Source organism: Poecile atricapillus, chromosome Z (genome assembly GCF_030490865.1).
Source record: "Poecile atricapillus isolate bPoeAtr1 chromosome Z, bPoeAtr1.hap1, whole genome shotgun sequence".
NCBI lineage: Eukaryota > Metazoa > Chordata > Aves > Passeriformes > Paridae > Poecile > Poecile atricapillus.
The window spans coordinates 88117967-88142067 of NC_081289.1; the positions used below are offsets into that span (position 1 = coordinate 88117967).

Below are 24101 nucleotides of genomic sequence, written 5' to 3' on the forward strand. Positions count from 1 at the left end.
GCACAGTTGAGTCCATACTTTGAAGTGATACTTGAAATTTTAGTGTGGTTTCAAATTAATGGAGCCAAGCTGTTACCACCACATCATCTGCCATATTGCCATTCTAACGTAGCTGTCTTCTAGATGTACTTTTTTCCAAACCTATCTGATATTTGGATTGGGAAAAAATTATAGGTATTTTGTACTGCTACCTGGTATTTTTGCCAACTGATTTCTGGTGGTGTCCACTGCTTCAGAAACATTTAGTTCTCCAGATTTGCCATACCAGCATGTACAAAACACACTTGCAGCCTTTCTGTGTGTTGCAGTATAAAATGCTGTTGCAGGGCTATATGGGAAGCCTCGTGCTTGACATTTTAACCAGTGCTTTCCTGCTCTGTTCCCTAGATGAGCAAAACTCTTTCAAGAGGACGTGCTCTTTTTTACTCAGGGTGCTATTGCCACCTCGTGGCATCTGCCAAAACCACTAGCAAGTGCTCCATGACCTACATTAGTCGCTGACATGTCCGAGGGAGATGGATGTGGGATGCACAGAGGGGAACAGGTGGATCTCTTCTAAGAGACTTGACCTCAGTGCAACTCTCAGAAGTTTGTTACATGGGATTTCTGATCCAAGTGCTGATCCAATTCCTTGTATGCAGAGGCAGTGGCAGTCTTTATTCTTTCTCTTGTCCCATTTATTTTCTGTGGGACAAAGATAGTAGCTGTTGTCCATACTGAGTCTCAGATTTTGGAAACACACTTCTAAGTCCTAAGCTTTTAGGAAGAATTGGAGAAGCACAGCCCTGACAGACCACCACCTGAACAGGTAAATCATCTCAAGTACGTGCCATAATTCACCTTTCTGTAAATAAGATATTGAGCAACAAGACTAAGAAGTCTTGTTCAGATCTTGTTATCCAAGACTTATGTTGGTTTTTTTTTTGGAAACTGAATACTTGAAATAGTTCCTGAAAGTCTTGCAATAACCCCATGAAGTGGTATTCAGTTTGGCTGAGCCCCAGAGTGCAAATTGTGTTGTTATTGTTGCTAAAGCATTCTAAGGGCTGAAGTATGAGTTTCCTATAAAGTGGATAAAATTGTTGAGAAGTTAGACATACTTCTCTGAAATAAACTCAAGTGAAGTCCAGAAAAATTCTGTTGTGTTTTCTTGGTCTGGTTTGTTTGAGAGCAAGCAAGTTCAATATTGAATTTTTAATGCAATGTGGAAATGCTAACCAGAATTTACACGTACAGTTTGTGTGAACATTGCTCACTAGTGTATCCTTACTTAATAGAGAGAAAAATGAGTAAAGTATGAATTTTCAGTTTCTCTAACTAGATTAGAGATCATCTAGGACCTTCTTTTTGAGACAAATGCTTACTTTTAGCTGCAATTAATTTATTATATATTAAAAAAAAAAAAAAAAAGAAAAAAAAGATAACTAGTTGGGGTTTAAATTCTCCCAGACAAAAACAAAACAAAAAACAAAAAACAACTAATTAAAGGTTAGCTATATATGTCCTATAAATGGGCACCACATGCCTATGCTGGCATGGTCAATGGAGAGGAGGAAGAGGAAGATGGTTCTCTGGTAGATATTCTCACTTGGACCAGCCTGAAGGGCTATTTTCTCAAGTGTAATTTAGTTACGAAAATGTTACCATAAACCAGAGCGCGCAAGTGCTGAAAGTCATCTCTCTAAGACTTCCATAAATGATGAGTTCCTGAGTTTCTTTGGGTATTGAATTCCCAGCACTTTTTCAACATAGTTAATATTTAAAAACAAAAACAAAACAAAACAACAAAAACCCACCAGCTTTTGCAAGTGTTCTTCCAGATGCTTTGTGGCTTCAGTCTAACTTTATGCAAATAATAAACTGATTTAAAGCCGATTTGGAACAAGCGGAAATCAATATGGTTATTTGAAGGAATACCATATAATTAGGTACATCTGGCTTGTGAATGTAAACTATAGCTAAATTCAGGTTTTAAAGAGCAAACCCTGCTTCTGTTTAATATTTGTTTAAATATCTCTTAAGCTCTTAATTAAATTTGTATTTAAAGGAGATTATTCACACAGTTTTTTTAAAGTTGTTTTTTAATAAGATCTCCATTTGATATGCAACTGGTGTTTTGATTGTTTGCATAATTAATGTCTTTGATGTTAGGGAAAGGGCATAGTTTGTTACACATTAGCAAAACACTTGGATTGTGTGCTTGGGACTGGAACACAGCCCTCACAAACTGAGACACGTGTTTTTCCCACATCTACACCACTTTTATATGAACAGAAACTTGCCTTTTTTTTAAGATAATACTCAGTTTCCTGTTCTGCCAGCATCACTGCCATACCTTAAAAGAAGCCCAAAACCAAAAGCCTTTAGTTGTGACACACTCCAGTAGCACTGCTTAAAATGTACTGTATTTAACACTAGCTCAGGCACTTTGTTTTCAAGCTCTTTTTGAGTTTTGGCTATGTGATACTAGACTATCTTTTTTTAATATCCCTTTTTAATTAAAATTGTTCTAGCACTGAGTTTCGATGCACAAGCATCCGGCAATACCTTTTATTTATTGCTGAGAGCAATATATATGGTATAGTATCTCTTCTCACAGCCTGTGGTGGTGCTGTCAGGTTCTGTGTAGCGCATTGGCTCCCTCTCCTTGTCTGGGGAAACTGTGACATTATGGTATCACTTCTATTTTTGGTGCAGGGATTTTTTCAAATTCATGTTTTTGGTGGTCTACCCCTCAGTTTCTTAGGCCTTGCTTTTATTTTTGCAAAGGCTACAACTTCATATAGTAACATAACTATCTCATAAGAATTATACCATAAACTACTGCTGGGAAGCTTATTTTCCTGTGTGACCAAACTACAAAACTAGCTCTGATCTGCTGTACTCTCCACCAGACCAGAGAATTTTCCTGCCTCTGTTCATGCAGGTCACAGTCTCATTCTCTCCAATGCTGCTCTCTGCTTGGCGTAGCACTATTGGTAGGAGCAATTTGTGAGCGGTCCTGTTACAGGGAAAAAAGTGAAAATAGTCAGTGAAGTGTTTGCGGTTTGAAGGATCAGTGTTATAAGCCAGTGTCTGTACATGTGGCATGATTTGGTGCAAGGCCCTCACACTGTCTCTTCAACTTCGACCACAACCTGTATGAAATTCCCAAACCATCAGCAGCTGTTATCTCCTCTTTCTGGATCGCTGTGCTGGGTTTGGCTGTGGCAGAGTTCATTTTCTTCACAGTACCGGGTATGGAGCAGTGTGTTGGATTTCTGCTGGAAACAGTGTAAATACAGGGGTGTTTTCCTTACTACTTGCACAAAGCCAAGGCCTTCTCTGCTCCTAACCCCACCCCACCTCACCAACAAGTGGTTTGGGGCTGAAGTTGGGAGGTGACACAGCCACAACAGCTGACCCAAACTGACCATGGGGAGACTCCAGACCATTTGATGTCATGCTCAGCATATAAAGCTGGGGGAAGAAGAAGGGAAAGAGGAACATTCAGAGTGATAACATTTGTCTTGCCAAGTCACTGGTACCTGTGATGGAGCCCAGCTGTCCAGGAGATGGCTGAACACCTCCCTGCCCATGGGAAGTGGTGAATGAATCCCTTGTTCTGCTTTGCCTGTGTGTGCAGCTTTTGCTTTGCCTATTAACCTGTATCTCAACCCACGAGTTTTCTCACTTTTGGCCTTCCAATTCTGTTCCCTGGCCCTGGGCAGGAGTGAGTGAGCAGCTCTGTGGAGATCAGCTGCCAGCTGTGGCTAAGCCATGGCAATAACAACCAAGCCATTGAATATTATTTGATGTTTGCTCTTGAGGAATTGTTTTTTGCTTGCTTATGCACTGAAAATTTGTTCTTCACTAACTGCTAACTTCTGGATAGATTAGCTACTCTCAGGGCATGATATCTATGTCTACAAGACCTCTTATTATTTAGTGGGTTTTGGCAACATGATATGTACAGACAAGAAATCAGAATTATATCAGAATTCACATCTCAGAAGTCACAGTGTTGCTTTGTGTGTGAATTTTAAGAGAGATTTTGAAAGATAAACAATATACTAGTGAAACCCTTTCTGAGAGCATTCTTGTACCCTGGCAATGTGTTTTTCTGTAACTACTAATGATCACTGTGAAGTTGAAAGGTAAGGATCAGTCTGAGCCACCATCCCAGGCCTGTGCCGAGACTGTGCTGTGACTGATAATCCAACAGTTAATGGGAGATGCAGCTAAAATTTATGAAGAAAGATTAATTTCTAGGCTAAGTGAAGGAGTTTCCTGACCTCTTAACCACATGAGCTTTTAAGTGGAGTCTACAATAGCTTAAAAACAGCTGTTGTCGCTATTTGGAAACTTAAAATATCAACATGTTTGTGGCAAGGACAGTGGTTTGGAAGATGCACACTGCACGCTCTCTTGACAGTTTGCAAGGTGGTTACTATCACAATGTCTTCTTCTGCTATTAGCTCTGAATATTTATAAATGTGGTCATGGATATTGCAGAGATGGGAATTTCAAATGTTGTAGCAAAGTTATGTTCAATATAAAGCAGGTGCAACTTTATGGAGCCCTTTTGTGCAGGTGTCTCCCTGCCCCCTCTCCATCAATTTTCTTTCAGAAGCTGGGGTGAGGACTGTGTGTTAGGGAAGTTTAACTGCATCCATGTGGAGCCCAAGATCTGTCCCCCACGTGCTGCTTTTTCCTATTCCTCACTTGGTAGGCTTGTTGTGCATTCCTTTGCCGTCACATACCGCTGCTCATTTGGCCGGTTCATTGTCAAAAGGAGGTCTTCAGACACACTTCTCTACAGCTAACCCTGTGGTGAAACCCTAGGTTTGCTCACTCTGAAGGGCCACACCAGCAGTGTGGTGTGGGTTCATTCAGCACCTGATTTGTCATATTTTGCTTGTTTCTCTGTCTTTAGGTGGGCTGATTTTTCCTAAGATAAAAACTACCTGATAGGTTATGTGCATATTGAAAAATTGGTATAAAATTCTGCACCATATTTTACTGAAATGTTAGAGTTGCACTGTTACATGGAAACACTGACTAGTGCTGAAAACAGTATTTTTGACATTGATCATAAGCTAAGCACTGTCTAGGTTATCTTGATATCTTGTTTATGGTCGAATATAACAAAGTAGTAAACCTGACTACAGCAACAGAGAGGCTATTGTACTTGATATTCTTACTTGCAAAGTGTATAAATAGTCCTATTAAAAGCACACAGCTAATCAAGATGTTTGTTTTTTTTTTTTTTCTACTCAACTCCAAAATAATTAAATTGCGTAAGAGTTGGAATTTGGTTTTGCTGTGCTCACACCTCACGGACAGTGCCTATTGCACTTTCTGTTGCAATAGTAGAAGTAATACAGCTACAGATGGTGTTGCTTTACCTCTGGGTTAGGAAATAACTTTAAAATAACTTCTTGGTTTTCCCAGTTTGCCTGGTCTGCGTGCAGCTGTTTAAGTGCATTAACTGAAAGCAGAACAACTTTTAGATAAAGTGGGCTTAATACAATTCTTTGTTTTGGCAAGAAAGCTGAAGATTCACTTTTTTTCTTGTGACTGTGCCACTCTCTCCACACTGTCCCCGTGCCCCGTCCTGCACACACCATGTCTGTGTGCAGCTTCATGCCCGTGTGTGCCAGCAGCAGAAGGCACAGACTGCAGGTCCGAGCTGCACCCTGGGGCACCTGAGAGCTTGGCAGGTGGATTTCTGCATCCTAGGAGATGGACAGTGCTGGAAGGGGCAGCAGATCCTGCTTTTGTGCTGCAAGATCTCAGTGCTCTGAGAGCTCACCCACCAGTTTGAACTAATAGAGAAGCGCTAGAAAATCAAAATATTTCCTGTTTCATAAATCTGTGCATCTTGAAACTCCGTGCAATTATGATCTGCCTGCCTGAGGGAAAGGTTGCAGTGATACTGGAAGGAATGCAGGAAAGGAGCAAAGGAGCAAGTCAAGAGCACTCCTCAGTGCTGTCTTTGCCTGCTTACTCAATCAGTAACTTCTGTGAAAAGGTCTTTCAGGTAAAGTCTACAAGTTATTAGGGCATGACTTGCAGAAACAGTAGCTATAGTTAATTTCCTAATGATATCTCAGCATGGCTTCCAGACTTGAATTTAACAATTTTCCTCTTATTTCTATGAGGAAAAAAACCCCCATTATTTGTATGTTTTGTTTTTTTTTCCTGAGATACTGTGTAAGCATCTTGTTGCCTTTATGAGAGGGCAGGATGTTTGGATTCATGTATGCAGACCGGACCTGATACCCTTTTTTTACCCTTTTTTCTGCTTGGAAGGTCTTAGACTTACATATAACAAACTTACATCTTGTTCCCTCTCAGAACATTAGTTTGAGAAAAAGTCAAAATGCTTGAGAATTGGTGACATGCATTATAGTGTGGCACTTAATTTCCCAGTACATTTTGCAAATATATAAAAAATAATACATAAAAAAAATACATGTGAGTGATCCAAGATAGTATCCAATATTCTCCTTATCCTGTGTGAAAACTTGCCTCATGTATCTATAATCCACATGCATTGAAGAGCCTCAGATGCTGAAAATCTGTTAATCCAAACTTCTAGTACCAGAAATAGGTACAACAGCTTACTGTTCTAGAAAAAAGTAAAAGTAAAAGTAGAAATGGCGAAAGGTTTCTCTGTATTTGTCCTCTAGGAATTCTGGCCTGCCCTCTGCTACATTTTCTGTCCAAATGTGTGGTGGGGTTTAAGCCCTTCATTGTAGGAAGTTACTTTTGTTTTCTCTGAGATTCTGACCTACAAAATTTTGTTTCCATATCACGTGCAGAGTTTACTTGTATACCTTTTCCTCACAGTTGGAAGTGTGGTGGGAAATACAGATCTCCTCATCTGCTATCAGAGTCTGTCATGTGGCATCAAATAATTCAGTAAGTTACAGTCAGCAAAAGACACAACTGACTTAGGGAAAAGGACTAGTGACTATCATCTGTGTCAGAGTTGTAGTTGGGCTTAGATCTTATTTTTTTTTATTGTTTAAAGGTTTACAATCCATTGAATGTGCCATTCCAGAAGAGCAGAAGCTATTCACCAGACAACTTTAATTATGTTAACAAAATATGGGGAAGTTTGGGGTTTTTTTTCTAAATCCCATGGATGTGTAATGTCTGAAGTGTGACATTACCATGTCCTTCTGTAGAACTGTTCTAGAGCTGAACAGGGTTTTTCTTGCAGTAGAAGATTTAGTCTTGCTTCCATGGCAGCTGCCTCCTTTTGAAAGCTTCTTCCTGATACTTTTCTGGTAGTGGTGCTGCTTCCTCTTTTTTATGAAACAAAACATTATAGTCTTTTTTGACATTTCAGAGTCTTCTTGGCAGCAATTTTAGCACCATTTTTTAATTTTCTTTTTATTTTTTTGCTATGAAGATGCTTACTATTTATCTTATACAGTTACAAAATACATAATAGGATTTGCAGCTTTTGTATCTAATGAAATAACCCTTGTGTAAAGAGGGCTGTCTCAGCACTGATTGTGACACAGAACATAAGCAGGGTTTTGACCTGAACAGGGGATGTGCTGACCCATCCCTTCAAATTCCCCATGTGCTACTGTAGTAAGCCAGGGTCTGGCTCTAGTCTGCTCTTACTGTGGTAACCCTCCCTTAGGGTTTAGCAGAAGTCAGGACAATTTACAGATGATGAGTTAAAAGCCAAGCCAAACCAAAACTTGCTAAATTTTTTTGCAAAGTAAAACCAGAAGTTTTTTTGTTTCAGCAGAGAAGGGTGGAAAGCACCATACTCCTCTTGTCTTACCCAGCTTTGAAGCTTTTAGGCTTTTAGCCACTGAAATATGTCAGCCCTTTTTTTTTTTTTTTCTTTTTTTTTTGTTTTGTTTTGTTTTGTGTTGCACACAGTTTCATTTTCCTCTGGGAATTCTGGCCTTCCCTCCACAACAGTGTCTGTCCAAATGTGTGGTGAGTTTTAGGCCTTCATTGGAGGAAGATATTCTTCTGTAAGAGAATCTGTCCTATGAAATTTAGCTGCAACTACTAATTATGTTTTTGGAATTTTTGTCATTCTTTTTTTTGTCATTCCTATTCCAAATCATATGCATGGTTTACAATTAAAGAGGGACTTTTTGGGGTTTACGGGCTTTTTACTCACCATGGGATCCCGATCAATCTAGATCCTTTGATAAATGTCACTTCCCTGTAGATGTTGTGTCATGTGTTATCTAGGCTCCAGTGTTTTTCACAGACTGTGTTTAATTTAAACCTGCCTCATTCCGTTACTTCTGCTGTTTTTCTAAGTAAAATAATTGAAGTTGATTGGGTGCAGAATCTGAAAAAGGTGAGGATTTACCATTATTGTATGCCAATACAAGTCCCCGCTTAACCTGAGAGCAGAAAATTACATATCTAACTAGTCTTTAGCCAGGTTGGAGTCTTTTCAGCCAGTGCATGTATTTTTAAGAAGCCTAACAACCAAAATGAAAGAAAAACAATTTATTGAGTCTGAATTGAGACCCTGTATGCAGGAGTAACAGGACTGCATGATGAAATGTGATTTTGATTCTGTGGGGAAGAACCAAAATAAAATCACTGGATTTTATCTGTCCAGTGGTGTATAAAGTTTCTGAGAGATTTGAGAAATCCTAATTTGTAGAACTTGCTGACATTTAATCACAAGTCTTATTATCTCTCTGTGTCTGTCTGTCATCTAAAATAACAAAAGGCATCCATCTAATATGTGAATCTGATCATGCAGAGATCTTGATGCTGGTTTATATTCCTATCTCTCTACAACACCTCCTTTGATTAAAGGACCCCAGAGGCTATTGCAATTCTTCTGGACTAACCTTATGTTTCTTCCTGTTCCTTGTCTATTCTGTGTGAAGCTTTTTGAGTGGTTTTAATCTCCTAATTACCTCAAACTAGTAATTTAATTAATTAATTTTTTTTTTTTTTTTAAACCTTGAAAATGTGGCTTCTTTAGCTACTCCGGTGTTGTAATTAGGGTAATACTCAATTTCATTCTCTGTGTTTACAAGAATGCAGTGTTGTACACCGCAGGGGGTGATAAGGCCTGTAGCTAGCTTCTTAAGGAACATCTTTAAGGAACTCGTGGAATTATGTGTATTGCAAAACAAGAAATTGTCACCAAAAGCCTTCAAATAAAACGAAATCTGTCTTTCTTAGGTGTGGGAGGAGTACATGGCAGAGGACAGTCCTTATCATAAAATAATGGTAAATAGGGTTAAAGTGCATACATTCTGAGGTATTGTTTGCCCCAGTCCGCAGAGCAACTTTGCTGTAGGTAAAGAATTCACACTCTGTCATTTACAAGACCATCCTACCTACATCTGGTCTTCCCAGCTTTGTGAGCGTTTAAGCGTTAAGGAGTACGAGGGAATGTTACAATCTGAGGAGTTTATTTTCTTTTCCTCTGTGCCCCAGTGCAGAGCGGCTAGCTGGGAGCTTTGGCTCCTTCTGACTTCGCTGTGAAATGCGCTCACTTCTGGAGCTGACTCCAGTAATACATTTGCTAACTGTTAATAGCTGTTAATGGTGTTACCTCCGGGAGACCCTGCCAGCCCTTCAGGCCCACACGTTTAACCTTCTGAGACATGGAGGTAGGTGGGAAATCGATTGCGTGTTGGAGCTGGCAGTGCCATCAGACCTTCACTTGAGAGACCACACCTCTCCTTTTGTCAGAGAAGTCGTGTTTCCAGCGAGGTTTTGTCCTGTTCACCGTGCTAAAAATACATTAAATGAGTAAGTAGGGGGAAGACGGTTCCCTAGGACAATAATTTTCCTGGAGGCTGTGCTAGTTTGGAATAGGCTTCCAAGTAATTCCCCCTGATTTTGCACTGAAGGCATGTCTGACGCACTGCAAGCTGTGAGGTGGCTGCAAAAGCCCCCTGTTCTCTTGCTGTAAAGCTGTATTGTGTAGTAGTTAAAAATATCTCATTTCTGGGATGTGTGTGGGGCAACCGAAGCACAAAGAAACCAGATAGTTTTTCCTAGAATGTAAGGTGAATTGCTGATGTCAGGGTAGATGGCACCATGCGCTGAGCCTGAGTGAAGGAAAATTAATTCGCTTTAACTACCTGAAAGAGGGCTGCTATTTCTCATCTTTAAGCGCGTATTAAGTCATCCAGTATTAGTCAGTGTAATTACGGAGGCTACAGAAGTAATTCCAGATAGCAAACAGTGTTGAAATGTACAATTTAGGCTTAAAAGTAAAACTATTTAAAATAGGTTTTCCAGCGAGTTAAGGGAACCCAGTGTGTTTGTCAGTCACCGCAATCAGACACTGCTCTGCACTCCGGGCTTTTTCGGCCTCCCCTGCTTGCTTCCTCATACCACGTTGGCAAGCTGCAACAAGTGAAAACTCCACCCTTCCTACAGACTGGGGAGAATAAGTTTTATAAACGGCAACAGCTGGCGAGTAAAATCGGGGTTCCTCTGAAGGTGCTGTTTTCTCAGACAGTCGCTGCGTGTAGCTGAGAAAGGGGCGGGATCCTTTCCGAGTAGGTTAGTTGTGATTTGCTGAATTCGTAGATTTTCCCCTCAAAACCCCAGCTCGCTCTCTCTCTCTCCTTTTTTTTTTTTTTTTTTTTTTCCCCCTTCCCCCTGAGAGAGAGAGAGAGAGAGAAAGGGAGAGGGAGAGAAGTTGACTTGCGGCTGCATCTCAGCGCGCAGTCAGCGTTCGTCTGGTCCCCAGAGCCTTGCCTGACACCATGAGCTCGGAAGCCGATGACCCCAGGGAAGGTACGGATTTTAACTATTTGTTTTCGCAGGAGGGGAAATACGCACGCAGCCTTTCTGAGCATGGAGGAGACTTTCTGTTCTCTTTAGCTTTCGGGGAGGAAAAGGCCTTTCTAAGGGGAGGGGAAAAGGCCTTTACAAAACTGTTCGAGGTCCTGCCGATTTTGCAGGATGTGAAGTGAGCGAAGTGTTGGCACCCAGGGATATCTGTCTGTCTCGGCAAGGGTAATTTACTCACACCCAGGGTACAGATAAGCTGAAGAAACAGTGTTTCAAAACACTGATAGTCAAATGTCGAAAGAGGATTATTTCTTTCATTTGGAAGCCCTGTATTTTTCAGCAAAAGAGGAAGTTGCATGGGGGAGAAGTGAAAGGTCATTATTTTGGGAATAAGGTTGATGCCACTTACTTCCCTGCAGATGAGTGTTCGTAAGTGTGCATGTGTGTGTTAAAACAGAGGAGTGTGCCAAAGCTACAGCGTGCTGCTGCTCCTGGAGTGGGACGTGTGGAGGGGCTGGAAGTGCTCCAACAAAAATGCAATTATTCCCTAGTGTTGATCGGGAGGGGGTTGTGAGAGGGGTTCGGACAGTGGGGAGCAAGCGGGGGAGGAGGAGGCCAATTTCCTGAAAGTGCCTATATACAAAAGAACATTTATACAGATGAGGAAACAGGGCAGTGGTGGGGTTGTGTGCTGGATTTTTTAGAATAGAATTGATGTTTCATGCTTACATATAGTCCTTAGAGAGACTCAAACCTACAGAGATACAGTATGGCTGAGCAAAACAACTTTAAAAAACTCAACAGAAAAGCAAGCAGCAAGCCGACCTAAGCATTTTGCGTCTGGTGAAAACAAGAACTTTTCAGAATGTTTAAGGTGGTTTTCCCCTCACAGTCTGTACAATTTCCTTCACTTGAATAAATCATTACCAGGGACATCTGTCTTCTTGCTTAGGAAAGGATTTTGTTGATTTGCAAAGAAGTCTGCTTACACTGAATCCAAATCAATGCTAATAATGCTGGTAGAATCTGGTAAGTGATAGAGCACAATAGCCTCTGTTTTGATAAGAATAATCCTTATATTTTTCTTCTTGTCAAATGAACATCTGAACCAAAAGGCAGCTTTTTTTTTTTTTCCCAAAGAAGATTCTGTAGGACAGATTTATTGAAAAGAAGAGCTGTAAAAATTATTTCTCTTTAGAAAGTTTGAAGAAGAAAATATGTGAACATTATCCCTCAGTTTTGCAGCAGGAGAGATCTGCTTGCATGCTATAGCAGGGAAGATCCTCTGGTTTCATACAGGAAGCTCTAGACAGTTTTACTAAGCTGTCTATATTTGAAATGTAGATTTTATTGTTTGAAGAAATGTCTTGCCTTCTTAGATGACTGATTCTTAAAATCAAATAGGTTTGCTGTTTTGTGCATTTTGTCATAAACAATTTGAAATGCCAGGATTTTCATGCTGAAAAAAAAAGCATTTGAAGCAGGTGTCTGAGACAGATAAAAAAACAAGGCTAGCTTTTTGATTAGTTATTTTTAACTTGGGAAATATTTGGGTTTTGCTGTTCTTTGTTCTTAATGTGTTACAATGGAAAATGAAACAGTAACCATTGTGGGAAGATGACGTAGAGATGTCACTGAGAAGGTTTTTCAGTCAGTCTGTAAATGTGTCCCTGATTATATATTTAAGTCTTTAAAGGAACAACTTAGAAAATGCATGAGAAAAGTGTGTATGTAAATAAAGACTGGGATTAACAGGTAAACATGTAGAATCGCAGCTGTTACACTAGTTTGCCTAGTCTGATTGAACATTTATGGACGCATAAAATACTGAAAAATGCAGTCAAATACCTGTGTATTTGTAGTGATCCAGTGTATGTAGCACAAAATAGCCAGTCTTTCAACTAACAAGTTCTGTTTCATGAAGAAAGTGTTTTTTGCATAAAGAAAATGGATGCTTCACAAATTCAAATGAAATGTGTGGCTCAGGTTTTTGACACTGAGGATATATAATTTTTAAGGGGTTTACCAAATGGGAGGTTGTTGATTTTCCATTCAGGTGCAAGACTAAATGTCACTCTAAAAGAGAAATTCTGATTTACCCACAAACTATATGGTCTGCCAAGGGAATTAGGGGGTAAAGGCCTGTGACGGATTATGGAAGGAGTAGAGGGTATAGTTGGACAGTTATAGAATAGGTGTTTTATCAGATTCTGTACATTTCAAGGCCAAAGATAGTGATGAAGGGTATAGTGGCTAATCTGCTGCAAGCTAAAAAGTGAAAGGAGGAGAAGGCTTCATGAAGAATGTTAGTTTAATGATGTTTGTAAGCATAGGCAGATTTTTTGTTTTCCTTACTCCAGAGATCCTCAAATGGCCAGGAGCTAGTAGAGGGGTCTGTGAGGAGCTCTGAAGTTCACTTGTAGCTTCCAGATGTGACTCCCAGACCATGTATTGGAAGATCAGCCTCAGCGAAAAGGAGAGTTGAGGGTGCAGTAATAACATTGAACATTGTGTATATTCTGCCGATGATCTGATGCTGAAGTGAGCAGTAGTTCACTTTCAGCTATTTTCTACAAGGGAGTTGCAGTAATTGCAGAACATTGGGATGTCTATAAAAAGTAGATTTAGTGTGGATTATTATTAAAAATCCATATGACAAGATCCAAGACTGTAGCCTTTACTACTGTAAAAATGAGCTATAGCCACTGTTGCAATGAAACCCAAAATCAAAGTTAATTTTGAATGGCAAACTCTTAAAGATTTTCTTTTCGTACTTAATCAAATAAAGGTAGAGCATATGACCTCAAGTAAAATCTAATTTTTTTTAACAGGAACAGAGAATAAAAAGACGTTGCTAGAAGACAGGCATTACCCTGCTATATATTATACTAATTGCTGGATATAGGGTATGCAGCAGTGTATGTGGGGTTTTCAGCTTCTGCCTTTGATGTCTTCGTGGTCCATATTAGAATGGTAACATGAAACAGGTTTTTTTAGCTCCCACCATGCTGCTCAGTAACTTCAGAACAATCTTTGTGTTCGTCTGTATCCCACAATGCTGTGGTAAATATGTGCATGTGTCTGTATGGTATCAATCTGCATTGCATTTACAGATTCCAGCAACTGTCGTGATATAAATAACCCTGTGACATTTTCTTGTTTTCATTGCTTTTGCCCCAGATGAAACAAATTGTGTGTTAAAGTCCATGAGAAGACTATAGCATTTAACTGCATGGCATAATTTCATTCTGGTGTTGATTGGTGGCATGTCACCTACCATGGAAGGTACCAAATGGTTTCAGGCTTTGATTTGACTGAATTCCTTTTTGAGATCCGAAGGGAATGTTATTAATGCAGTCATGTTAAAATTATGTATCATGAGTGTACCTTTTAAAATACATGGCAATACCAATCAAAATTATTGTGATGTGAATGCAGTTCTTTGATAGAGGGAAACAGTAATTTATGTAAAACTCTGGAGAACTTCATCTTCATTCTACAGGTTTTATGCAGTATATGTAAAAAATAACAGGGGAGAAGTCTTGATATCTCAAAGGTAAAGTAAAATAATAATAGATATCAGAGTGAATGTAATACATAGTCTGTAAAACAATATATATTGTGTTACAAGCTCAGACACAAGTGAGAGCCTGCATTGCACCTTTTTCATACTTAGTTTTGAATACCACATTTCAGGAGAGAGAGAGAGATCACTGCATTCCTACAAGTGCTTGGAGATTTTTTTAGACATGATTAGCATTTTTTTTTATCCAAATGAGATTACTGAAGAATGAGCTCACCTGTTTTGTTCCTTTTAGAACTCCGAGCAACACAAGGGTTATAAAATCACAGAGCAGTCACTGTTTCAAGAAGTTAGTACTCCCTCCTGTAAGTAGTCCTGTCTTTGCTTTGACATTTTGCAATCACCTGTCATGTGTGAGTGTTTTCCAAGGTAGAATTGTATTCAATTAGACAACAGATCAACTGCTCTCATGCTCCTACATTCCACTTACTCCATCTACAACATCAATGGGACTTGGTAATGTATCATTCTCCATCCCACTAACTCCAAAACCAGCATTTGTTAGTACCTTTTTTTATTTTATGCCAGTGAATGGAGAAATCCAAACTGTAGCAGTAGAGCACGGAATTAGTACTGAACCCCACAGATTTGACTCACTTTCTGATCTCACCCCAAAGACTAAAAAATGTGGGCTTCCTTTGTTTCACCTGCTCTTTGCTTACCCTCCCTTGTCAAAACAATAATCTTTATAAAGAATTAGGCCCAGTGAAATGGGGGCCTTTGGTTGTAGTAGTTTGGACAGTTCGGTTCAGAAGCAGGAAGAAAGATCTCGCCCCAGTGGATGTATTAGAGATACTGAATACTCAATTTGAGAACATTTTTTTTTTATCTCACAGATAACTTTCTTACTGCTTATGAAGAGAATGAAAAGATTGCTGGCTGTACATATCATGTACACAGCTTTGTAAATCATAGTAATGCTTGACATATTTGGCAGTTTGTGCAATCCCTTCTATAGTTAATTAGATTTATTAATAGGACAGGGTGATAGGAAAAAAAGCATCCCTCTAGTACAGGAAAGAAGGAAAAAAAATAAATTTGTGAGAGTTTAGAAATAATTATTACTAACCAGGTGCTGTAAAACCATATCACATATGCATGAGGAAAGCATTGCCAGAGGTACAAATAGCAGGGGAAAAGGAAAACCAAGAAGAAAAACCCTTAATTTTTAGAAGAAGAAGCAATGGGACAGTACACAGGCAAGTTGGAACTGCTACATTTTTTACTTTTTTGTTTTGTTTTGTTTTGTTTTGGTTTTTTTTTTGTGTAGCTTGGGCAACAATGCTTTTAATGAAGCAAGATGCAGGAAATAAAGGGCTGTGAGGACAAAAACTGCCATTATTTGTAGCAAAGCTGCTGCAACTTCATTGAGATGTGGGCCCTTGAATCTATCAGTAAGAGCACTGACTCCAGGCTGTTAAGCCATGAGACTCTGTAAGAAGCTCTGCCCCTCTCCCCTTCAAAACTGAAAGAATGGTTGTTTTTATTTTCCTGGCCGCATCAGGGTCATCTTTTAGATAACCTGTTTGTGAGTGGATCAGATGGCCACTCTGATTGCTTTTCCTACAGGCTTAGAATTTAATTAGTTGAACTGGTGCTTTTTGTTGTATAATACATTTGGAAGTCCATATGGAGTAGTTGTTTTCTGCAGGACACTTTGTACCTCATGTATTTATTAATCTGTGCAGCTGGATCAGATGAGGAAGCTAGGTGGTAATTTGAGCACAAGCCATGGGATAAACATGGGCTGTAGCTGACAGATTACTTCAGAGAATCACTGAAACTTAACAGGTTAATCATTTAGCTGTGATTGTAGGATTGAATGCTAGATTGCTTTGAGAAAATTCCATTAATATAATTATACTTACGCAATCAAATCTTTTAATCCAAAAGGAATTGCAAGGTTCACGTGCTTAGTTTCAAACAAGATACAGTCCCTTGAGCTATCCAACTAGATATCCAACTAGAGAGAATTATAGATTAACTGAGGCTCTAGGGAATTTCTAGAGCTCACTGGACACAACCATCCACTGAAGGCAGAGCCAGCTTTAAAGTTGGATCCAAATTCAAAGTTAGACGATTTGCTCATACTTTTTCCAGTTGCACTTATAGTGTCTTTGAGAGTGGTGGTACCACCACTTCTCTAGCAACCACTTCTCTAGTACTTCAGTATTTGGCCACACTTGCTAGGAAGGTGGTCATTGCAAATGAGACTTCCCCTTGATGCTGCTTGTGACTCTTGCCCTCTTCTCTTTTGCTGTGCATCCTCAGAAAGAGCCTGGCTCTATCTACTCCGTAACTATTCAGTAACAAATTATACACATTGGTAAGGACCACTTTTATTTTGATCATAACCTAGCACTCAACAGATCTTTGGTATCAGGTGCTCCACCTCCCTAACCAAGGTGGTGACAGCCTGTAGGGTGTGCTTCAGGTCAGCTCCTGCTTGTTACCTCCTTTGTTGGGGAGATACTGGGGAGCCCGATACTGTTTGCAGTATTCCACATGAGGGAAGAGAGTACTTTGGTTTCAAGTTCTACAAGTACTTTTTCATCTTCCAAAATTGCTTGTTGTACTGGAGACTGTTTCCCAGTCTTCCTTTCATTTATCTGTCAGTTTATAATACAGCATTTGCTGTGTTATAGTACTTACACCTCTGGGTTGTTTTCCTTGGGAACTTCGCAAAAAATGGATAGCCACAAATGAGACAGAGGTTAGAGACTAGGAGCAAAAGTCAGCGAATCTCTGCAGAATCAAAAGTATCTGGGTAAGGGAAGGGCCTTGCAGATACATTTGGTAAAGCTGTATTCTTTACCAGTACAACTTTCCAAAAGTAGTAACAGGCTAAATGAATTGCTTCTAAGTGTTTTGTTATACATTAGCCAGGAGTAGCTTAAGGAAAATGTAATGCTGAAACACTAATTGTAATTTGCAGTTTTTATCCAAAAGGACACATAATTTCTTTTATCAGTATCAATTTATCATTTGGTCAAATCTTCCATGAAATAGTACAATTTCAGAAGGGTTCTTAAATGTTGATTTTTGAGACGTGAAATGCATCCCCTCTCCACTCAGTCATTTAGTGTCCCTCTAATAATAAATAAAGCAAATGAAAACTATACTGTAGGTGTTACTTCAAACCTCTGGAATTATTCTGGCTGCAATTTGATTGCAAAATGCAATAAGGGGACAGCATTTCATAAAGTGGTATGAAAGATTCTTATACTATTTTGTGAAGCAATTTCTGGTTTTCATTTTTCCATACTCAATAGAAGTAGACTAAAAGAATTTAATCTATTTCACAATGGCTTTAGATATTTTTTGTGTGTGTGTGTGAAATTTAAAGATTCTTTTTTCATGTTTGCATATTGGTTAGATACTTCATAGATGCAGCAGTATCCAGCAGTGGTAGTTATTAGTAGCAATTGCTGTTTATGAGTTTATGAGAAATTTGAGTGCTTAAACTGGCTGTTCTGCATTAATGAGTAGCCCTAATCTGAACAATAGACTTATGCATATTGACAACAAGGTGTTTTTTTATGGTGGGAAATCTGAAAGTTACAGATGTTCATGTTTTCTTGGTTTGCATAATTGTATTTGATGAGTTGCTTGTGTTTTTTAATGGTAGGTGTACACTTCCTGTTCTGTGGATGCACTTCTGTTATGACGGCAGAACAGGATACACAGTGGGATTAGCAATGAAATGCAACGGCCAAAAACTTGATTGTTTTAACCATTGTGTCAGCAAAAGCACAAGCCTTAAACCCATTGTTATTTGGGGACAGTCTTTGAAGGAGAAGGAGACAAACTGAGAGACCTGTTCTTTGAGATATTCATTCTACATTCATAACTTCAGGATGTTTTCTCACAAATTTTGTTCTTATCCCTGAGATTCCCTGCCTGGGCTGGGTTTTGATTTGACTCAGTTTCGTCTGTTAATTCCCTGTACCAGTTCTGGTGTGTGGTTCATTTCTAGTGCTTGACTGGCAGGCAGTGAGAAGTTGAGAGCTCGCATCTCTGAGTGGCTTTTGGATTCAGTCTGGGGAACTTGGGATTCAAATCTTCTCTACGGAGCTGTTTCAACAGAAGCAGTGTAGAGAATTCGATACAAATGATTTTATGTATCTAAAAAGGCCAGTAATTGCAAGTTTCTCTAAGGCGTTGCTAACTGCCCTGTGATTTCAGTGTATCTCTAAGAATGTGATACCCTCAAGTCTCTATCCCAAAATATTTACATTCATACAGGAATTAATAAAGAACTGACTTAGCACATGCACAGACAAGCATCCACTTAATTAACTTCAAAGAGGAGTGGAGAAGACTTTGAAAAATTCAGAAACTCCATTGTTTTAAAACCTGAAGCTTTCATGAGGAATGATTTTGCTTTTGCTATGTCTGCTTTGCAAAACTATTCTACAAAGATAATTTTATTTATAGAAAGAATAAAATTTTGGTTCAATATTAACAGAAATGACCAGGTGACACTGGCAATTATTTCAGCTGATTCCAAGGGCTGTTTTTTACTACTTACAAATAAGAAAATGAATGGATGTTTTTGTTCACTTAAAACCATTCATTTTAAAAACATTCACTGAGAAATAGTGATGTAGACTTGACTTTAGGAACTTGAAACAATGGATCATAAATTTGAGCATCTGCAAACAGAAATGGTGAATACTTCAGGAAGGGGTAGGAATATAGATTGACTCTGGTGTCTTGTGGTAAGATGTCCTCATCAAGCTCACAGCCTTGTCCTCAATGCTGGAAATTGGAGATTTAAATTCTTTGGTGCAAGAAATGGCATCTTGGATGTACTTTTAAACTCACCTTTCTTTGCAACAAGCAGTTGGTATCAAAATCAGTAACTTGCAATAAAATATTGATCCCTTTGTTGTGGCCCGTTACTTGATGCCATGCCGTTGGGGAAGATACAACAGTATGGTGAGGAAAAGAGAAAGTATTCCTATTTTAATTTCAGTGCAAATATTTGAAATATAGATTGATGGAGTTTCTAATGACCACTTGAGGGCTTTCCTTCTCCAGGTTCAAATTTGCATTCCCTCCTTCTTACTATGGCTGATAATCTTGGAAATCTCAAGGTACAACAGCCTTTCTTCCTATTGTATGTCCTTTCATAGCTGGTCATTGCTGTCCATCACTTAGTTGAAAATGTCATTTGAGGTCAGTGCAAAGTAAAGAAGTTAAATGGTAAAATTCTGCAGCAGTCAACAGCTGTAAAAAACAGTGCAGTCAAGTCTCATATGCTTTGCCCCAAGAAGAGAATGACAAAGTAGCTGCAGGTTTTACAAATCACAGAAGAGTTGAGGCTGGGAAGGGACCTCTGGAGGCTGTCCAGTTTTTAGTCAGTAAATACACTTGTGACCTTTAAAAATAAATAGGATTACTACTGCTTTGCTAGATAACAAAGTTCTGTATCCTGATGTAAAAGAGAATGACAGTGTCAGACATAATGTTTAACCAAAGATTCAATTTTACGGAAGATTAAGTTGCGAACAATACTGAAGGCCTAATTTTTATTTTATGTTTTATATTCCAATAGAACTTAAGGACATTAGTGAAAGCAGAACCAAACTTTTAAGATAAATGGGGAGGTGGACTGGTATTTTGACAGTCTTAATTTATGTTTGAGTTTTGGTGTTGTTAAGTCAAATATTTTAAAGATAGGTTTGGGTGGCACTAGTGGAAACAAAGAAGAGTCAAAGCAAAACCTATGAAAGATAAACTGTGTGCTTGGGTCTTCGAGAGCCTGTTCTGATCTGACAGCAAGGGAGTAGAGAAATGAAGAAGAAGAGAAAAGACTCAACCTCCTGTTTCATGACTGGATGTTTGGATAAAGGTCATGATAGTTCTAGTATGGATACAGAATGAACTTAAAACTCAGGGCCTGATTTATTTTGCTCCTTGTGGAAGAGGAAAGTAAACATGTTAGGTGTGCAGGGAAATGACTGTTTCAGCCACCAAGTGTAGTCTTCCATAATCATGGAAGCTACCATGAGTGACTGGTATGGAAGATAGACAAAGCACATATTCTCTGTACAGCCATGCAATAATAATGTAATAAATGTCATAAATTTATCCTTTGTGCTACAACACAGGAAAAATGGTAGTAAAAAATTAAAAACTGAAAAAGAGATGAAGGGTGCCACTAGCGTATTAGGCCTCAAGAACAGCTGATATCTGATAAGTAAAATCCTTAGATGGAATATTTTTTTGTGTCTTATAATCTACATTTCAATGTTGATATTGTAAATCAATATACCAACCAGACACCTGAGAATTGAAAGCCATGAGAATCACTACTAGATTTTATGTATCTGGCCTGTAGCTGTGGTTTGATATATATATGTGTTTGTGTGTATATGTATATATAAATACATATGTGTGTATATATATATATATATGTATATATGTATTTTTTACACACACGCACATAAAATGAATGGTAGCAATCCAGCCTACTTTAAACATTAAAACAAAAGACAGATACTGAGGGACTCCCTTCCTCTCTGTAAGAAACGGACAGTGTAGCTACAGATTGATGAGGAGAAGAGCAGAGAACCAGAACTAGAAATACAGGAAAAACATTCTTAACTAGTTTCAAAGACATTGTGAGATCCCTCACAAACTTCTGTATCATTTGAACTCTCTGAAGCCTCTGTTTTGACTTTCTTTACATGTGTTTCAAATACATGCCTTTTGCATTTTGATGGCCATTTGCCTTGAGATTGGGTTCCATGTCCCTCTTATGCCAGACTGGCATCTCATCTGGACCTTCCATTTAATTGTATTTTTGCAACTTATATCTTAATCTTAAATTCTACCCTTGGCCCCTGTGTCAAATTTATTTTTCTCCAATGGATTCCAAGTTCTCCAGGGGTGCTGGCCTCTGAGGTTTTCCTTCTGTGTTCAGGCCAGGAACTCTTTTTTTTTATATATGTATGTAGTTCATGTACCTACAGCTAAGTGTTTTGGGTTTTGTTGGTTTTTTGGGGTTTTTTTTTGTGAGAAAACATTGGTTTTTTCCAGAATGATTTTAAAAGCAATTAGGTACCACTTTTTTAAATTTCAGATTTTGGGTGCCACTTGGCTTAGGGAGTTTGGCACTGTTTCCTTGCTGCAATTTGGTATGTGTTTCTAATGCTGGACAAAATACGGAGTACCTGCATTGCATTTGATTGATTGGAAGGAATGACATAAGATACACTTTATTTCCTGTGAGAAGATTTATCAGTATTACAAAGTTCACTTTGCAAGAACACCTGGTAGATACAGAGGAACCAGATACAGCCCTGAAAAGTCCAACAGCTGAAGTACACAGGCTGCATATTTAACAGCACTGTGCCAGTTGTTGCATTCCAACAAGGATAACAAATGGTGGCAGAGGACTGAAATACCAGATTAAGTTCATGACTGCTCTGTGTGACTGTCATTTTCTCAGTTTAATATCCAGTGTATTCTGAAATATTCTGAGAGCAGTCAACAGGAGTTAATCTGATTTTTTTTCTTCTTCTTTTTAAAGCTACACTGTTAATTAAAACACATGCAGAGGTTCTGGGGAAAATGGCTTTTAGGAGGCTTTTTAAAATTTCTAAATCAGCTACAGTATATGTATCATGTGATGCACAGGCTGGCTGTGGGAAGCACAAACATGTAAAACCAGAATAACTTGTTGTCACTGACTGCTCCCATGGGACTTCAAAACTCTGCAACATTCTTATTGGAAATAGCATCATTCCTTGCCTTAACCTTCAGGTACATTTTTTGGCAATTCTTCTCACCTCTTGACCAAAAATGTATTTTGTTTTCTGTTTTTTTTAATGGTTTGGTTTTGCAGCTAGAGTATGGATCATCTTTTGTGGTTTGTAAAATTTCAGGCATTTTAATTTATTAATGTTAGATTTAAACAGCAAAATCCAGAGGCATATAAAAATATCATATGTGTTTTGCAAACATATTGGCAATGACTTACTGAGCATTTTATTGAGTGAAAAGGTGTATTCTAAATGGTGTTTGCTGGCTTTTATTTCTCCCTTGTTTCTGCAGATGAATATATGCTCACGTTCAGTATGAGTATGCAGATCAGACATACTCTGTATTTTCAAAATTGCTTCATTAGCCAGATTTTTTTTTCTGAAATTTCTTGATTCAATGTTGCTCCAGAGTGACTTTCAGCCTCATAGCTGACTTCCAGATCCAGTAAAACTGCTCGTGCAATATTTGCCATTCATAAGGCTTGGCTTCAGATGGGATGTTTTTCCTTTTGAAGGTCTTCCAGTGTGAATACTAGAATTAATGCAGATTGCTTGAATAATTAACATTTTCATGTTAAATTACAATCTCAAGTTGGTAACAATTATGGCAAGACAGAATTTAATACAATTTATCTTACCTATTAGGAGAACTGTAGGCAAATGCTACTCATGAAAGAATGCTTTGTATGCATTAAAAATTGTAGTTTAAACTTTTTTTTCTAGTTAAAAATGGTATTCATATATAAATCCCTCTTTTTAAACACCAGGTGCCAAGTAAAATATTTGGTCTTCCAATAAGGACCTTGTGTACATGAATTTAAAAAGTAGAGGTGCATGTGAAAGAAGCAAGTACTGTACAGGGCCCTTGTTTGAGGGAGGTTTTTTTCATTCCTCCTTCTGCACTTAGCCATTTGCTCTCTGGGTTTTCCTGATGGTGCTTGCCCAGCCTATGTGCCCTGCTGATGTCCTTCTGTCAATAAACTGTGGATATCCTGGTCTCTTCCCACTCCTGCCCTCAGCCAGGTGTGAAGCTGCAGTCCTAGTGTCTGAGGCTGAAGGGTGAAATCTCCCTGAGTGCTTCTGGTCTTGCATGTCTGGTACAAGCCTCTGTTTTTGTCAGCTTTTGAAAATAAGTGAACAAATGCTTGTGAATGTGGAGACTGGCCATTATGCTGAAGTGGCTGTTTGGGAGCTGCTGTATTTTTGGAAGTAGTTCTAGAAGAATTCTGGGGAGGATTGTAAGGATTTTAGCATACCTTTCACCCAGGAAACTTTGAAGCATTGGGATAAGGATCAAAACACTGACTCTTATCTTAAAATAGAAAAAAAGAAAACAACATTAAAAAACCTTTTTTATACTGTGACTCACTCAAATGGTTATTAAGAAGCTATATATATATATATATCATTTGACAGCTAGAAAAAATCAACTTACCTTCTTCATACCTGAAGAATTCATAGTCTGTATCCTACCACTCATGTTTTTTAATCATATTGGCATGTAATAAGTATATTGTGAAAATTGTTACAGCCCTGGTAACAGGTTTATAACTATTTCTATTTTATATTCTATTTTCTATATTCAACTATTTGACTATTTTGTACTTCAGCACTTGTAATAAACTCTTGTAGTTTATTACCATTGGAGCTTTACCTTACTGAGGTCGTGTATTTATACATGAATTCCTATATTTATATGCTTCGGTGTTTTGGTTTTTTTTTTACATTTCTGGCCTGTATCATTCCTGAAAACAAGAATAGACCTGTGAAGACCCAGAAAACAGAAGGCAGAAAAAGATTAAAAATTCAGTAATTCTTTTATCCCTTCATATCTAGGCAATCTCATGATTTTAGAGGTGCATGACTCATAGTCACATACACTCAGAGAGCATAACGCTAATTCCACTTGATTTCAAGTTGCCTCCCTCCAGGGAAATGATGCTCTTTCACTACAGGAGTCTGACTGAACATGCAATTTGTATGGCATGTGCAGGCTTTTA

The 24101-nt window shown here is 38.6% G+C and overlaps 1 protein-coding gene across 8 annotated transcripts in view; it reads left to right on the top strand.

Moving 5' to 3' along the window:
* The window catches only part of TNFAIP8 (TNF alpha induced protein 8), a 56510-nt gene that overhangs the window by 25855 nt on the left and 6554 nt on the right, over window positions 1-24101 (top strand). The window contains exons 1-2 of one of the 8 annotated variants that reach the window (XM_058827564.1): window positions 10401-10512; window positions 10674-10749. The exons of 3 other annotated variants lie outside the window; for them this stretch is intronic. In XM_058827564.1, the coding sequence (XP_058683547.1) occupies window positions 10719-10749 (31 nt within the window). In that variant the 5' untranslated portion in view covers window positions 10401-10512; window positions 10674-10718. Of the gene's footprint in view, window positions 1-10400; window positions 10513-10673; window positions 10750-11073; window positions 11141-14566; window positions 14635-24101 lie in introns of those variants that run through there. 4 more of the 8 variants (XM_058827565.1, XM_058827571.1, XM_058827570.1 and 1 more) reach the window with 4 other exon arrangements.